This window comes from Lepisma saccharinum, unplaced genomic scaffold (assembly GCF_977018435.1).
Source record: "Lepisma saccharinum unplaced genomic scaffold, izLepSacc3.1 HAP1_SCAFFOLD_575, whole genome shotgun sequence".
Taxonomy (NCBI): domain Eukaryota; kingdom Metazoa; phylum Arthropoda; class Insecta; order Zygentoma; family Lepismatidae; genus Lepisma; species Lepisma saccharinum.
The window spans coordinates 4,161-23,592 of NW_028143248.1; the positions used below are offsets into that span (position 1 = coordinate 4,161).

Here is a 19,432-nt window from a genome sequence, read left to right on the forward strand (position 1 = left end):
GCCACCTGGTGTACGGTAGAGCAACTAAAAAAAATGAGCTTGTAGAGGACATCCTCACCAATACGGCGGACCCACTTGTTGATATACTTTCCTCTCACGGTTTGCCCTGTAGAAATTCGCAAAAGTCGAAAATCGCGACTTCTTTTCTACCTTGAGAATTGTACCAAAAATTTCATCCAAAATGGCGTCCACGTTAGGAGGCACGAAGAGTTGCTCTTTGCGTCAGTAGAAAGGTACTTTCTTAGTGACATAGGAAATCAGAGCGAAATATTCTCACCAACAAAAATTGCGGCCCCGCAGACCCCCAAATGTCCAAAAGTGATACTTTTCACGGATCGAAAATCCACCATTTTCAAACATTTCAACACGGGAAACTGTTGGAAATTTCGAAATATAACCCTCAAATGGAACGACGAAACTACCTCTGTGACTAATCGCCCGCAACAAATTTTCCCCAAAATGCACCGGTTTTGAGTTTATTCGAACCGACGATTTCATGTTTCATTGTTTACTTTGTGCAAGGCTCAATAACTCGAGAACTGGCAACACTGATATTTTGAAACTGGCAGGCGCCGACACCCCTCCCGGAATCCTATCGACGGAATATGTCAGTAGTGCAAAAATCGCAACTTTCGGGGGCACTGCCCCCAAACGAAAAATCGCCATGTTCCGTATGGGCAACTTCGGTCCTCCCGTGACGTCACGCCATGCACGCGATGCGTGCGCCACCTATGCTGGCCTCGAGTCGGTACCTTCCCCTGAAGGGCACGCTGGCCGGAATTTGCCTCCGCGGCCTCCGGGCCGCTCCGGTACACAACAAACACACCTCTGCAAAGGGGTACCGGAAACCAAGATGGCGACCTGGAGGCCACCCTGCGAGTGGGGCCGACGTCGGACCACGTGCGCTGGCCTCGGACGGACGTCACCTGAAAAAGGAAACAGACTCGAAATCGCTACCTCTACAAATGCGGCCGCCATGTTGGTTTTTTGAGTTTTCCAAAATGGCGCCCTGGAGGCTGCGGATGGCTCTTTTTCGTCAACTTTTTCAAACTGCTCCATAGGGACGCGACAACCGGAGAGCATCACGTGGTTTTCCGCCATCCTCGACACCCGATTGGTCCTCCACGGGTACGGACGTGTTGGGCCCCCTGGAGCCCCATGTGTTTGGGTGCCCCGGACTTGCTCCAGCGTGAGGCTTCGGGTACCATGGGGTAACGCGGCCTTGCACCGCTTTTTGTCCCCCAAAGTACAGGATTGCAGAAAAGTCGAAAAAGCCTCGAAAAGTTAGCACCCCTTCAAAATCCAAGATGGCCGCCGTTTCGAAAAATCGAGATAGCCGGTCGAAAGGGGACCGTCGACACTGTTCGGAACCACAATCCGTGAACCTTCCCTCAGAACGATGCCCGAGATGGAAGTTTCCAAAAATGGGGTCCGCGACGAATTTTCGGACCCTCCTGGAGGTCACCCTGTGGGCCCCTGGGCCCCACGCTCTTTCCCGCGCATAGGGAACCCTAGGTGGGCTACCTCGTGGTACCGGTCCCGATCCGGTCAGGTTGCCGGTTCGTGGCGCCACCTATCTTCCCTTTCCATTTCGGAGGCGCGCACGTACCGGATTAGGCGCCTGCGGCGCCCACTTGGGGCCGCCATCTTGAAATTTTGAAACGCGCGTTTCGTAGGCCTTGCATGGGCCTTGACCGCCGACAATGCCCGGCTTCGCCGGGGAAAGACACTTGGCCTCGAGAGGGGCTTGAATGGCTTTCAGGTGACGTGACTTGCAAAATTCGAAAATGCCAATTTCAAGATGGCGCCGTTTCCTTAGTTTCGGTCGGTCAAGGAAAACAAAAAATACCACGTGGTAGCCCGGAACCTCCTCTTTCCGAAAGTGCAAGGTTAAAATGTGAAATTTTTTACGGTTCCGCCGTCAAAAATTCCAGAATGGACCCATGTTTTCGGTACCCAACTTCGCTTGAAAAGTGCACTTTTTCGGACATTTCGGGACCCTGCGGGGGGGCCCCTGGGCCGATCCGGTTCAAATTCGAAATTTTCCATTTTTTCGAGGTCCCCTTTCGAACGACGCAAATTTTTCGAAAATCGGTCGGCGCGTTTCCGAAATCCACTCTCGAAAGGCCACTTTTTGGGGGGGCCGTAGCTCCCTTAATATGCGAGATACGGCCTTGAAAATTTTTCCCAATGTTTTGTGGCAAGGTTCGAACTTTCCGAAAATGGCCTCAATTTTGATCCATGACACCCGGCCAAGGCTAAAAAAATTCCCGAAAAGGTCCAATCTTCGGAGGGTCAGTTTCCGGGGGGGGACCCCCCGGACCCCCCCTAATTTCCTTCCATTTTCAAGTTACGCGGGAACGAAAAAAATGGCTATCTTGGATTTCCGATGGTCGGCCATCTTGAATCGACTCTTGTACTCCATTAATATAATATATAATAACAAGGAAGGTAATACATTGCTATCAGCTGTAATGAACTACGGTAATACATTGCTAGATTCAGGTGTAAGCAAGGAAGGTAACTGCTAGATTCATGTGTAAACAAGGAAGGTAATACATTGCTTTAAGATGTAATGAATTAAGGTAATACATTTCTAGATTCAGGTGTAAACAAGAACGGTAACTGCTAGATTCATGTGTAAACAAGGAAGGTAATACATTGCTATCACGTGTAATGAACTACGGTAATACATTGCTAGATTCAGATGTAAGCGTGGAAGGTAACTGCTACATTCATATGTAAACATCGAAGGTAATGAAAAAACTAAATATGCTGAGCAAGGCAGTAATTTATTTTATTAAAAACATAAACTAAACGTAACGTTTCAACCTTCTAGCAAGTTCTTCTTCAGACTCTGTATCAAGTACAAAAGTAACAAAAACAGGGCATTATATATACACAAACATTACTCCCTCCAGACTATTTAGAAAGTTGTTTGGAACTTTCTAGCAGGTGACTTTCACTTTCCAACTTTACTTTCACCTAAAAGGCTAAACACAATTACTTCCATATAGAATGTGGTTGGACTTTTAATCTCACGCTCTTTTCCCTTCATTTTTCTTCCTTCTCCTCTCCTCTTTCTCTCTTGTCCTTTCCACTCTTTCTAACATCTTCTTCCATTCTTTGTTTAACTTCAATCCCCCATTCCAGTTCATTGTGTGTTCTTCACCTTTCTTCTCTATTTCCTTGGCTTCCTTCCATTTTCTCACTAGCATTCTCTTCTCCCTTCCTATCTGCTTAGCCCCATCCCACTCTATGTCATGTCCTGTTTCTCTCGTGTGTTTAAATATTGCATTTCTTTCTCTCTTAAGTCGTACATCATCCCTATGTTGTTTCAACCTGTCTTTCAGCCTCTTTTTCGTTTCTTCTATATACACACTCTGACATTCTTTACATTTCACTTCGTAGATAATCCCTTCCTCTTCCTCTTCTCTGTTTTCCTTTTTCTTGTTTGCATTCCATAAACAACTTTCTAAATAGTCTGGAGGGAGTAATGTTTGTGTATATATATAATGCCCTGTTTTTGTATCTTGTTACTTTTGTACTTGATACAGAGTCTGAAGAAGACCTTGCTAGAAGGTTGAAACGTTACGTTTAGTTTATGTTTTTAATAAAATAAATTACTGCCTTGGTCAGCATATTTAGTTTTTCATAATCATGGAAACAAGGCTTAATGGTGTTATAATCGAAGGTAATGCATTGCTATCAGGTGTAGTGAATTAAGGTAGTACATTGCTAGATTCAGGTGTAAACAAGGAAGGTAACTGCTAGATTCATGTGTAAACAAGGAGGGTAATGCATTGCCATCAGGTGTAATGAATTAGGGTAATACATTGCTAGCTTCAGGTTTGAGCAAGAAAATTCGCTCTATTTTGAGAGAAGATAAGGATGCATTATTATTATTGTTAATATTATTAACACCAACTACAACAAGATATTAAAGTATTGAAAACCAACCAACTCTAACTAAAACACATACAACTAAAATTATAAAGGAAATAGTCCCAATAAATAAATCTAATATCATTTACTATAAAAAGGTAATTATCTTCATTTTTGAATCCTAAATTCAATGAACTTTTCTGCCATTATAGTAATTATTATTAATCAATATCTCACAAATTGACTCTTAAATTTCGTCATACAATTATATTTTTCAAGTGTTAACTATGTCAACGTTAGACCCTACTGGTATTTTTATTCTTCACACATTTTATTGTATTTGTCAATGAAGTGAAATCTTAGGACCTGAAATTAAAATAACATTTTTGAAATCCTTTTTTTTACATATAAATTATCTAGATAATTACATAAACTCTGTTTCTTTGTGCGAGTAAGAATGATTAAATGAGAAGCCTACTCTCTTATAAACTCCTCGCATTGATTTTATTAATATATTACTCTGTTTTTAAGCAGTAATAACACATACTTTTTAAAAGTGTTGAGAATTTCTTGATTTATTTTACTGATTTATTATTTAAGTTATTTAAGTAGTATACATTATATCGAAATCTAAAAGGCGAAATAAGTAAAATATTGTGACGTCGTTCCTTGTTTACAAAACTATGACGTAATTGAACGAAGCCTCCTGGAAACGGCAGGTTTAAAAAAGGTACAAGATTATGATGTTAACGCCGACTTGCACTGATGAAATGTGTGTGTTTTTGTGCGTACGTGTGTGTGCACGCGTGCGTACCTGCGCGTATAGTGTGAATTGTGAATTATGAATTATTATATAGTAATTAACCTCTCCCGAAGGCTTGCTTCGATTTTCAGTTTCACACCCTGTCCTGAGAAAGTTCAGTGAACACCGCAGGAGGAGCGAATATATGGGGTAGAGGGGATTGTTTCCCATGGGGTAGTAGATCATGATAAATGCTAGGACAAATTTATGACGATGGGGAATATCACTAAAACTAAATGTTATTCTTATTTTTATAAAAAAAGTTTTCAAATGCGTTCGTTGGTATGTTATGCATATTTAGTGAACTTTACTCCAAGCTGTTATTTCTAGGCTGGATAAGATAATAAATCATTTTAAAATTGTCAGTCTTCTTTTTCTTCAACCCTAGATCAAACTAGTATAAACACAACTTTAAAGAAATAATTAACATAGCATTTTCTTACTTTACATGTGTGATACGCATTTCTGCAACACTTGGTACATTTTACACAGATAGCCAATAAGACATGATAGTCTATGGGCCAGCATAGATGTTGGTATAATTTAGGGGTACTAATTTTCCTTTATACCACAGTTACATGGTTATGAATGGATGCCAAAAAAACATGATTGCCATCTCAAAGTGGTAGCTAATAGAAATGGTGAGTGGCCGTTTCAAGGGTTTCTTCTCATGCTTTGATGAACAGGGACTTTCAGAAAACAAATGGGAGGATGAAGCATCTGCTTCTAGTCTTCTTAAGGACTTGATATTAGTCAAATTGGCTCGACACATGCGATGAAAGTTTTCAGCCGATAAATCATGCATCTTTATTCTCAATCAAAATTTCTGCTCACGGCAGCACTGTACAAAACTGTCTATGTCTTTTGGTGAATGCATTTCCCCCACATAACTTCTCTAGTCCGTCATCTGTTTTTACATATTTTTACTTTCTTGAAAGCAGACATTTTAACGTATCATGTTACTTCTCTCTTCATAAACTTTTGTCTTCTCGTTTAATATCTAAGAAACTAAAAGTTAAAATATACAAAACAGTAATTTTGCCTGTAGTATTATATGGGTGTGAAACTTGGTCCCTTACATTGAAAGAGGAACATAAATTGAGAGTATTTGAAAATAAAATCCTTAGGAAAATCTTTGGACCTAAAAGGGATGAGGAGACAGGTGAGTGGAGAAGGTTACATAATTTAGAACTACATAATTTGTACTCATGTCCAGATATTATTAGAATAATTAAATCAAGAAGACTTAGGTGGGCAGGACATGTGGCACGAATGGGAGAGGAAAGAGGAGTTTACAGGGTTCTTGTTGGGAAACCAGATGGTAAGAGACCTGTAGGAAGGCCAAGACGAAGATGGAGGGACAACGTTGAGATGGACTTAAAGGAAATCGGTAGGGATGGAAAAGAGTATTTAGAACTTGCTCAAGATAGGAACAGATGGAAGGCCTGTGTTGCTGCAGCCATGAACCTTCGGGTTTAAGAAGGCTAGAGAGTTAGTTAGTTAGTTTAGACATTTCGGCTGTAATAACTAATAACGAGTATACACGTATGTTATGATGTTCTTCTGAACACTCCCAAATGTTAACCTCATTTCCACGTACTTCACCTTGGAGACCAACGAGGCTCTGGCGTCTGAACCTACGGCCAGTACAACCCTTTGTAATGTTGTTTGATTTGAGATATTCTTTTTAAGTACGCTTTATGCACAGATAGGAAAATCCGGAATGGACCTACAGTTTAAAGTGTGATCCGAACCACTTTGTGCTTCCACAGGGTATTGAACCCGTGTTCCCTTGATCACAAGGCGACGACATTACACTAAGCCATCGGGGAGGCTAACTTTGTATGGTTGTATGTATGGTCTCCTGTGTATTGCTCATAGGAATATATGTGCCGAGTGCTCCAGTACCGCCTCGGTTTTTACCCTGGGTAAGGAGATTTTTAGAAACACGCATGGTGATTTTTATACATTCTAAGGGGCTTGGCCTCATATACTATGACGGGTGAAAATAGCCTAAGTGCTGATGCATATAAAATTTTAATTTCAATCAATCAATAACATTCTTCCATGAACATCGGTAACAATTAAACAAAATTAATGGCTAGTTAATACTACAACAAAAACAACTATTATTATTATTATTATTAAAAAAATAATAATCAATTTTTATGATTATTATTAAATGTGATTGTATGTATACAATAATTAAATGTGATTGTATGTATACAATAATAATATACTATTCAATGGTCAATACCAGTTACAATACGTGTAATTAAATAGGAATAAGGGGACATACTGCTAGAAGAATTCGATGCACACACTACATAATTCATTTGTTTTATATAAATTCTAAGGTGAAAACCAACAAGTGTAATATGTCAAATTAAAGATAATCGTTTACGCTACAATGTTGGTTTGAAACATTTTCTTCTCAGATGGCTAGATTATTAATACATTAACTATAAATATAAAATTAATAGTAAAAAATACGAATTTGTTTTACTAATCCGTGATTAACTACTTAACAGTTGCTCCTATCGAAAAACTAAAGATAACGTTAAATATAGAACATATATTAAGCTTTCATTTTAAAAAAGTTCGTTGAGATCGGTCCGTTGGTTTCAGAGATATAGTCATTTTTTCAAATGTCAACATCCGCCATCTTGGATTGGCCGCCATTTCTATTAGCTACCACTTTGAGATGGCAATCGTGGTTTTTTGGCATCAATTCATAACCATGTAACTGTGGTAAAAAGGAAAATTAGTACCCCCAAATTATACCGAATTTTTGATTTTGGCCACTTGACCCATAGACTAGAATACAACAGAAGTTTCTTGGAGCCTTTCTAACCAAATTTACACGTGTATAACCACTTCTATCTTATAACTTGCGCTTTGCAATCCCTGTTCCAAAACTTCAAAATAAAATTCTAGAAGAGATAAGCGTGCGGTATTTTCAAAATAAGAACAGAAACTCAGTTGTAATAACCGAAATAATGATTTTTTTTATGTAATATTTTTCCTATCTATGAAGAGATGAGACTTTCTGGCGGAGATATAGAATTTTACGTCGCTAGAGGTCATAGGTTCATAAGTATGATTGCTTTCCACTTTGTATCTCCACCCAAAGGTCACATTTCAAACACGCAGTAGCTGGTATACGTTGTTGAATGTTGATTCAGTAATAAATTAGCAGATTTGCAATTTTATGTAGCATCATAACTTTCTCAGAGGTTTTAGGGTTTTTGTAAAGAACAAAATATCTTGTAAAAATGAGAAAATAACCCTAAACAGCTAAAATTTTCCTTCTGGTGGTAAATGAGCAAAATTCCAACTTTAGAATTTTCAGCCATCATAAAATTTCTCTTCCTTTCATATTTAATTAACTTCATTTTACTTTTTCATGATAAGATGGAATGAACATTGTAAGTGGAGAACCTGTTAACATAATTAAAATCTTACACACATCACTAATAAATAACTTTAGAAGCATTTCCGGAAGTAACATAAAATGCGATTGGAAAGGTAATTAGAAATATCGTGAGAGTAACAGCACCAAAACATTATGACACGGTCAATTATTATTATTATTTATTATCTTAATAGGGTTACATTTAAGCCCTACAATATTTCATTTAGTTCATTATTAATACAAGTAATGGCTTGATGCCATATATAGTATAAATGCCTATACAATAAAACTACGTCTAACAAAAATGAGACGATTTGAAATGTTTACATGATTTGTGGAATATTCTATAGTATCTATCATACATAGCATATATATTGAAGAAGAAATCGGAAGTTAAGGATGTGTGCGTGTGGATATTGGAATTTTCTGTTCGCGGAAAGAGGATGACAATTTTAATTAATTATATGTAGAGAGGGGGGAGAGCACTGAAAGCAATATAGCCTTTGAGTTAGAATTTATAGACGTGAACGTAGAAGACGGCAGAACTGGACAAGCTGGCTGGTACTGTGTTTGACCTTCGTTGGGAGTGAATTCCAGGTTACCGCTGCTAGGTACGAGAAGGACTTCCGGCCAAATCTGCTTTTGTTAGGTTTGGGGATTACTAGGTCTCTATGTAAGGACGATCTGGTGTTTCAAGTACTGACCTCAGAGCGGAGTTTAAGCCTGTTATGCAATGCAGATGCTTTATTATGAATACTATGGAATACCTTACTGATGTAGATGTAATGTATTCTTGAAGTGGCTGTGGGTATGTTGTAGGTGTTGCGCAATTGTTGGGAATTGTTTTTCTGTGGGCGCATATGAATCGCTCTTAAGCAATTGTTTTGGATTGTTTCAAGTTTCTTCATAATTCTTCTTCAAAAATGCGTTGAATAATTGTATTTCGGTGTAATTACATTTCGCCCTTGAACTACGGGTCAAGAGTGGATTATTTCTTCCTTCTGCACCAAAAATCATTATGAAAGATTCGGATGAAGATCAAGAAAAACGTTGTTTTCATACTAAATGTCCTCATGGGAGCTCAGGTCATTTTTGTTCATTTGAACATAAATTCTAAATATTATTTTTCGATTACTAAAGACAGAAAGTTAACCATAATATTGTAAGTTTTGTGCTTAGTTGGGGTAAGGTAAAATATAAATCGTACTTTAATTTAAGACTAAAATATTAATCCTTTGTTTAAGTTACTAGCATAAGCAACTTTGATTGTTCATTTATTAGGATCTCTGCGTAATATATCATTTTTTATCGTTGTAAGCTATAGCACCCTGTATGGTATTATTTCAGTGACATGGTAGGAACAAATATGACCTTGTGGTCAGTCCTTAGGTTAATTATATGTTTCTGTGGTGAAGAAGTCGCAACACATAGACTCAAACTCATTAACACTGGCTATTGTCTTATTGTTGGTTTTCTTTGTTAAATTGCTGTCGAGGAATCAATAAACGTACTCTATTTTCTAAAATCAATGTTTTATTTTTATGGTCAGAAATGAACGGACGATAAGTGTCATTATTTTATGTTACACCTTTTAAGTGGTAAGAGAGAACAAGAATAAACAGCAAGAAAACGTTCAATAGACATTTAATATACTGTTGTATATGAAAACAAGAAAATCTAAGATATCGTGGGGTTTTCGATAAGAAGGTAGATTCGTAATATGAATAATAATAATAATAACACTTCTCATTCTCAACCAAAAAGGTTAACTTCTGCTGGAAGTGCAAAGTTTGAGGCACGATTATACATCAGTTTAAACATTTATCTTAGTTCCATTGACTTTTATTTCAATGCTGTTTTGTTTTGGTGTTAAAGTGGGCGTGTTGCATTCCGTATTACCGCCTTTTTTAAATTTTCTTAGTTAATATTAGACTGTAAGACATCGTTCACCCTTTTCAGATAACAGCACCAAGTGATCAGCAATCTCTCTTACGGTAATTGATGATTTGTTGATTCATTTAGGCGTCTTGCTCAGAAACATACATTTTATGGTAAACCACGGCTATAAATGAAACAAGTGCAATAATATATTAATTACTCCGTTTTTACCTTGAGATCACGGACAGGCCATGTATGTGTGAATCAGAAACTTTCTCGGAAAGAAAATTGTAATCCTACCCTCTGAGAACGAGATTCACAAAACTACATTATCCCCCCCTGATGACCTCTTCGAAAAGAAATCACGATTCTTCAAGATCATGAGTTGTTCACCAAAAACCAAAGCAAAAGGCCAAACAAAACATACAGAAGAAGATGAAGAGGAATCATGAGCTCCATTTCCAGTATCATTAACAACCGTCCATCACCTTGTAGTGTGCAGTGCTTTTGTGTACGCAAGATCTTTCTCATGGAAGCAATGACAAAAGAGGAGGACCACATCTAACCATACAATTCCGGAAGATGTTTGGCAACACTGTTTCCTGCGCCGCTCAGCTCACCTGGTTCGAATGGGAGATGGTAAGTAAACATTTTTAGGTTTAAATGAATTTATTTTGTTTGTTTGATGTTTACGTTACTTTATTTAGTAAAGAATTTAGAACGCAGAAAATATTCCGCCGAATTATCTTAATTTCAATAGAAGCGTGTACGTACCTTGTAATCGCGTCAATTGTAATTGACACGTGAATTTTCTTTCTTAACTTTGATGGTCGTTCTGGTATGAAAATGACACTTACAGATATGTTCATAAATTCAATTCACAATGGGCCTTCAGAGGACTTAAATATTAAACACCAATTTACATGTTTTAAAAAAAATGAATTTACATTTCAATTCTGATTATGCTTCTACGTTCATGATATTTCGGCAAGCTTCAACAACTTGTTGATGTGCCAGCTCGTATCCACACACCCCTCATTGGTCATTCAGTGGTAAATTTGCCTTTACACCCTAAATAAAAATAATAATAATAATAAAAAAAACTTTCACCAGCAGATTTGGTGCCCAGAGAACATGGTTGTTCATATAGTAGATTATTTTTGTTTTATGAGTTGTGCAGGAAGAGTACTGCTGCAGTACTGAGTTTCTGCTGCATTTGATGAATAGTGTGGTTGCTAAAACATGAACTCAGAACTTTACGTTATGCGAAGTGACCACTTAACGTACACAACAAGGACCACTGAATAGTCACAAAGAGACCTGTTCTAAATAACCCTCCATTCTATGACAGATAAAGACTCCAGTAGATGATGTTAAAAATAGCAAAACAAATCAGGTATATACATATTGAATATTGGTCTATGATGTTCCTTGGAAGCCTAACAGTTTGCTTCTTGTCTGCTCTGCCCGAGTCGCCAACCCTTTCATAGTCTGGCATGTAAGCAGGGTTGTTTAGCGACCTAAGAGGAAGGTCGCCTCTAGTTAAAGCAATTGCATGCATTCTTCGAAGTTGAAGAGTTTCGGGCAATGCTTCCACTTTATCCTGAAAAAGGAAAGAAACACTAAGGTATTATGGGTTCACATTTAAATATTTCATAGTTTGAGAAGGGCATGGCCCCTCCCCTGGGTACGGTCCTGGGCAATGCCATTGGTTATTCTGGTCTTTAAATCATCGATATGAATCGCAGGAATTTGGTACAATTTGTCCTTGACATAACTCCTCAAAAATGTTCAATAATGTGAACCGTTTAGCTGAAAGAAATATCTTATGGTTGGAGCGTGATATGAACCGCAGAATGCTTTTGTATGTCGATGGCAATTCATGTTATTAAAGTGTAATATTGAGTTTATCCGTTTTAGATTTTTTTTAAATATATAGCTACCCGAAATTTTAAACCTTCTACCGATAATTTTTATAATTAAACATTTTAAATCCTCAATTATTATTAGGAAATCATTTCACATTTAAAATTTACATGTAAAAGAATGTTTAAAATGTCCGAAATGGACTGTTTGCGTTCATATATATATCGTCTGATTCCCAGTAAGCACTAGGGTAATTCAACATCAATTTGCATCAATAGTTCATCTAAATAAAGTTGGTTTTGATAGGGCGTCACTGAATGCCGAGCGCGGGACATTTGCGCTACTCTGAGGGCGCGGATGACGGATGGTTAAAACACACTGAAGCGGCGTTACACCATTGAAACACCTGGCGTAACTTTCCCAAGTCCTGGAGTGTGTTGATTTCGTGTTGGGTTAAAGAATGAAGTCTCTCGTAGTTCATGAACACAACTATATATTATAATAACGGATATAATATACACAAAGACACAGGTTATACGACGACGAAATACCACCACTTGTGGTCGCGTCGCGCTCGCTCACACACACACATGAAGAAAAAGACACTCGAGTTCAGTCAGTCCTATTGCGTCATGCATATGACACGTACTTCACGTGGCAGACCTCCCTGCCATCTAGCGAGCAACTCTAACATCATTTTTAAATTTTAATTATATTACAGTACTGAACATCCTCCCCCACCTTGAAATATACATTTCAACATATTTTTAACCTTTAACACTGATTATAAAATTGAAATTACAATGTAGACTAACATATATAACCACTTCAAACATAACTTCTGATATTGAATATTTGACATTAACATATAGATTTTTCAAGTTTACTTCTCTACTTCAAATGGTAGCAATGATAATTTCACGATTGGCCTCTCACACAGTCCATTTACAGTCTTTACTGTTGCTGATCGCACTCTTCCATCTCGTCCGGCATGAACCTCTACCACTCTCCCCAGTTTCCATTCTTGTGGAGGGATGTTATCTTCTCGTACAATGACCATGTCGCCCTCTCCGAAGTCTCGATGTTTCGAGAACCATTTGGGACGCTGCTGAAGTCTGGATAGATCGTCCTCACCATGGCTACAAATGACTGTCTCTGCTCTGATGTCACTTCATCAGTATCACATGTGTAAGACTGCTCCACTGGCAACACTGAATTTCTTAAGACTGGGGGGCCAGTCCACCATAAGGTATGATTAAGTAAAGCCGAAGTCGAGATTCCACGGCTCGCACAGTCTGCTGGATTTTCCTTGCTAGCAACGTATGCCCACTGTATTTCTCCTTCTTCCTGTATCTTCGCCACACGGTTTCCCACGAAAGTTTTCCATCTGCTAGGACAAGCACTAATCCAAGACAAAACAATTTTCGAGTCAGAATACACTGTCATGGTTTTCAAGTTGACAGATAATGCTTTCCGCACTAAAGAAAGGAGGCGAAGTAACAGCACAGCTGCACAGAGTTCCAACCTGGGAAGGGTTATAGTTTTAAGGGGGGCCACTTTTGTTTTGGATGCAATCATCTTCACTTGCACCTGCCCATTAGCACATATACATCTCACGTAGACCACTGCTGCATAAGCCGCTTCTGACGCGTCGCAGAATCCAACCAAATGAATCTCCACGGTGTCTCTAGGAATAATGCATCGCTCCACTCGGATATCTTTCAATTGTGGCATATCCTGGCAGTATGCAACCCACTCTGCAGCCAAATTGCTTGGAAGCTCGTCGTTCCAATCAAGATCCAACTTCCAAAGCGTTTGCATAAACAATTTTGCCTTCACGGTCACAGGAGAGACGAAACCTAAGGGATCAAACAGCTTCGATATCTCGGAAAGAACCAGTCTTTTAGTTATAATCGCTCGTTTGCTCGGATTCACCACATCAAAACACAAGTAATCCATAGAAGGGCTCCACTGTATGCCTAAAGTTTTCTTCGCGTCTTCTCCATTAAATTCGAACTGCAGATTTGTCTCCAACAAGTCACAGGGAATAATGTCCAGCACTCTCGGATCGTTTGACCACCACTTACGAAGCTCAAAGCCGCCTTTGCTTAGTAACTGTGTCAATTGATGATACAACTCGATTGCTTCGTCAGTAGAATTGGCTCCTGTTAGAAAGTCATCCATGTACACATGACTAAGTAAGCTCTTTGTGGCGAGAGGATAATTCTCTCCTTCGTCATTCGCTAACTGTCGAAGCACTCTTGTGGCGAGAAAACCTGCAGGCTTAGTACCATAAGTAAGAGTATTTAAACGGAATTCCTTGATTGGTTGTTCAGGGGTATCTCTCCACAAAATCAACTGAAAATCTCTATCTTCATACGCGACCTCTACTTGTCTATACATCATCCGAACATCAGAAATTAAAGCAACTGGGTGGCAACGGAATCGAATCAAAATAGGAAATAAGTCTGGTTGTTGCTTTTCACCATTCATAAGTACATCATTCAGGGAAAGTCCACTACTTGTCTTGCAAGACGCATGAAAAACTACTCTCAGTTTAGTCGAACTGCTGCTTTCATTTGTTACACAATGATGTGGAATGTAATAAGATGTGGGGGGTACCTTGGGGGCCTCATCCTCCGCCACTGGTGTCATGTGTTGCAAGGTGAGATATTCTCGCATAAATGCTTGGTATTGTTGTTGTTTTACTGGATCTTTCTGTAATCTTTGCTCTTGTGATAACAAACACTTTCTTGCTCTCTCTTTAGAGTACCCCAATTCTTCCCAATTGCTCTGAAATGGCAAATTTACGACGTAACGTCCATCTGTTTTGCGACGATGTGTAGTTTCAAAATGCTCTTCACATAAGCGCTCTTCTTCTGTTACGAACTCTCTCTGCGGCAATTCTTCAATCTCAAAGAATTTTCTTAATGACTGGTTTACATTATTTTCTTCAACTGACACATGAAGAGAGGTGAATGAATGTTTTGAAGTTTGTTGCTTTACTCCTCCGCAAATAACCCAACCTAAGCGAGTTTGAATGGCAATCGGTTCTCCTTCCTTGCCTTCTCGTTTTCCTCTCATTAGCAGCGACGCATATATATCACACCCGAAAAGGAGGTCAATATTTCCCCTTGTATGAAATGTGGGATCAGCAAGGTCAAGTCCGCGTACGTGACTCCAGCTCCCGGTGTTTTGAATAGTCACATGTGGCAGCGGTGACGTAATCCTTTTCACCACCAACGCAGAGGTTGTGTAGGAATGTTTACCGTCTCGGGACTCAATCGTGATATCAACAGCTGAATGTGATTTCCCAACGTCAACAGAAGAAATGCCTGTTACTGACACAAACACACTCTTTCTTTTTAGACCTAATATTTGAACTGCATTGGCACTAATAAACGAAACCTCACTACAACTATCCAATAATGCACGGAAGGGCTGACACTGGTTATCTTTATTCTTTATGTTTGCAATTGCTGTCGGAAGTAACACTTCAGTGCTCGATTTCCCGTGATCGGCCGCTAAATGTGACGTCACAATCTGATACGAAGTTGCCAAACTTCCTTGGGGGGAGGGGGTCACTTCACGATGAAGGGATGTATGGTGTTTCTTATTGCAAGTACGGCACAAACTAGCGCTGCATTTACTTACCTTATGAAAAGAACTAAGGCAATTATAGCACAAGCCACTACTTTTCACAAATGCCTCTCTCTCAGGCTCTGATAGGCTATTATATTGATTACACTTATACAGCGGGTGGGACTCCTGGTGACATTTAGGGCAACACACTGACACATGAAAAGAACTCGCATTTCTTTTGGCACTGGAATCACTAAAGGGTTGTTTCACTGAGTATCCTTGTTGTTTGGGGGGTCTAGAAGACGCTGACAACGCTCTCGCTCTCGTATCGAGGAAGGCTCGTAGCTGCTCAAACGTCGGAAGTTGATCGGCTGACACATTAAGCTCCCACTGCTGTCGTGACACACTGTCGAGCTTCTCCACGGTATGGAAAACCAAAATTGCATCCCAATGTTGAACTGGAACTTCTAGAACTCTGAGTACACGAACACACTCGGTTGTTACGTCCGCGAGTTTTCGCAAGGCAACAGCTGATTCTGTCTGAATGCAAGGTTGCGACACGAGTCGCTTGATCGTGTCATTCACAAGAACGTGCCTTTGCTGATATCTATCGTTCAAAATTTCCCACGCTTCTTTGTAATTTGTGTCTGTAATCGTAATAGATTGCAGCAACAATGCAGGTTCACCACGTATACTAGACTTCAAATATTGAAGTTTCTGTGCAGGGGACAAAGAGTTATTATTATGCACAGACGCAACGAACAAATCACGAAACGACAGCCACTGCTGTAAGTTTCCCGCGAACACCGGCAAGTCCAATTTAGGTAGTCTTACGTCACTACTGGCTTTAACCGACGATGCACTGGCAGCCATTGCCACGCCCTGCTGCTTTTGAGCACGATACAATGTCACAAACATCTGCTCTAATCGGTCTTGAATCGAGCTGATTTCTGCATCAAACTCTGCAAACTGATCATCACTGCACTCGGAAGACAGCTCACGTAAGAGCTTCTGAGTGTCCTCTGTTAATTGCACGGTTTTGTTGATGTACACGGTGACGCTCTCTTGTGAGAGGTCGTCTGACGCAATCTTGTTTTCAACACGCGTAACTTCGCGTTTCAGAACACGTTTGCACGAAATTATTTGCTCCATAGTTCACAACACTAACACTAGTCCAGACACAAAAGTCAGAACACACACGGCATGGGAGATAATGCACAAAAAGCTGCTGGTTAAGTCAATTCACTACACGTGGCACGTACTGCGCACATCCGGGTTTCGAGGACCATGAAGCGGCGTTACACCATTAAAACACCTGGCGTAACTTTCCCAAGTCCTGGAGTGTGTTGATTTCGTGTTGGGTTAAAGAATGAAGTCTCTCGTAGTTCATGAACACAACTATATATTATAATAACGGATATAATATACACAAAGACACAGGTTATACGACGACGAAATACCACCACTTGTGGTCGCGTCGCGCTCGCTCACACACACACACGAAGACAAAGACACTCGAGTTCAGTCAGTCCTATTGCGTCATGCATATGACACGTACTTCACGTGGCAGACCTCCCTGCCATCTAGCGAGCAACTCTAACATCATTTTTAAATTTTAATTATATTGCAGTACTGAACACACACCCATGCCCTCGCCGGGACTCGAACCCGAGACCTCCGGATCAAAGCGAGCTGAGTCAACCACCCAACACGCTCGGCTACCGAGGCCGGCATAAAACTGTTATGTTGTCCTCATAATGTAAATACATAGCCTACTTTTAAATAAAAATGTTAATTGTTATTTAAAAAAACAAATGATCAGACACAGAAGACATAAAGAGAGTTTGAAACATTTTCTAAACGTTTCTCATGTTACATTTCATTTGCATGAGGAATATAATTTAATAGCTGCTTAAAAACTGCTATACGAAGACGTCATTCATTCATTTATTTCAGTGATCAGAGCACCCCCCCCCCCCCAATAATTTTGACAAGTCGGAGTCCCTGTTACTGCGTGTTGCTTTATCACAAATCCATGCCTCTGGACTGGAGGACCATATTGTATTCCATGAGGTGATTCGACTCGGATGATTGCAAATGACACTCACTGATAATAACGAAGATATATTGACTAAAACAAAAGATTACATGTATGTACAAACTTGCTGCAATGCAACGCGGTGGACGGAATGAAATCACCGCGAACACTCGGCCATATTGTCTAGCGAACTGACTGGGCGTCATTCTCTCCCATTGTTCGAGAGTAAGCATAAAACAAAACTGAATTCCCCTGACATCTATTGATAAAAATATCAAACGTATCAATTATGACTTGAGACAGTTGTACTTACACTCTGCTTCCATAACTTAAGCTTCATATTTTTTCCAAATACAATATCATTTTCCCAACTGTACGCAATTATGAATTCAACCAGACTAAGAAACACGAATACCTGAAAAGACAAAATGTTAGTACAAATATATTGTGCTAATAACCAATGCAATATCAAAGTGAAATATATTCTGTGTAACTTTTATTCATGTAAATCTTCCATTTGTTCATCTTTGCTCATCTCAGGTTATTACTAACCGTACACAAATCTATTTTTATAAAAATACCTTTCCACATTTTATTCTCCTTTGATCGAGAAAACCACATTTTTGTAACTAATTTGTTACAGTTACAATTACTGGAAAATGGTACTTATAAGCCATGAAAATCACTTACCATGCACGAAAACATCCACACATCAACTGCTTTGAGATAGGAAACTGGAGGCAGAGATTGTTGAATGGACACAAACTGCGTTGACAGAGTGAGGAGTGTAGTGATCCCAAGTGCCACTCTTCCTGGTACAGCATTGGTGTCAATCCAAAATGACAGCCAGGATATGCACACAAGGATGATGGTGGGGAAGTATATCTTCCACAAGTAGAAATTGTACCTTCTTTGAATGTGAACGGTGAAGCCCACGCAAGCATACATATCTGCCAAAGAACAATAGAGGAAAATGTCTAAATATGGGCCCCCCCTTTTTTATGTTGTCATTTTCGGACGAAAGAAATAAATATATCAAGCACCTGCCTTTAAAATGCATATATATGAAATATATACTTAAATGTAATAGCATGCTAAAGTATAGAAGGTCTCCATTTTTTTAAAAAAAGCAATTTCCAAAAAAATTGTAAAATGATGCATTTCAAAATTGTGGTCTAAATATGGGCTACTAGTGGCAATATCACAAAAAGCAATTACAATTTTAAAAAACAGTCATTTATCGCTAAAAAATTATAAAATTCATATTTATGAATAATCTGTTGTTTTGAAAATCACGCGGAATGGGGAAAAATCGAAATTAAGAAAAACATCCAAATATTTATTGAAAATGTGATATCCACATTAGACCTCATGTCATAGCCCATATTTAGACCATCACGCTCTTTTTCTTCTTCAATTTATTTTCGCTCTCTGTGGTACATATTTCACAAACAAATCATGACATTATAAAAGCCCACATTTATTTTATGTACCGCTAATATCATAACCTATACAAAGCAGATGGCAATTCAGAAAACGCTGAGTTAGAACATACCTGCAAAAAGTTTTCGGAGGTCGCAATTCTATAACAGCATTCAAGGCCGAAACTAACCGCCACTTTCTCTTGCGAACTGGCGCCGCAACCTTTGTCCTTGACAGATAACCAGTTCCCATAGCCTCTGCCAGGCTGCAGCACCCGGGAGCGCTGATAACTCCAAAACCCATATTTAAATCTTCGCTCATATTTAGACCTTCTCCTCTAATGATAGTAATAACATTATTGTTACTAATAGCAATGTAGTTCGGGCAGTTATTATTCCTAACACATCACCAACTACCTGAATTCTGTATTTTCTCTTCTTTGCTTAAACAACTAACCTGGTGCATCCCGTGCATCCATCATGAGGGTTTGGGCAAGTGTGTGTGTTTGTTTTCTCCCTTTTCAAATTATATACCCTCTCCTTCA

At 39.2% G+C, this 19,432-nt stretch overlaps 1 protein-coding gene across 1 annotated transcript; it reads right to left on the reverse strand.

The window, feature by feature from the left end:
* Nucleotides 1–752: 752 nt before the first annotated feature.
* Nucleotides 753–18,414, reverse strand: LOC145983036 (glutamate-gated chloride channel alpha-like; the record flags this gene model as incomplete). The annotated part of the gene is made up of 4 exons (XM_083116318.1): nt 18,157–18,414; nt 17,780–17,881; nt 11,425–11,583; nt 753–926 (listed from the first exon to the last, which is right to left on the reverse strand). Coding segments are annotated over exons 1-4 (693 nt in total), but the record flags the coding sequence as incomplete, so codon positions are not given.
* Nucleotides 18,415–19,432: the final 1,018 nt, after the last annotated feature.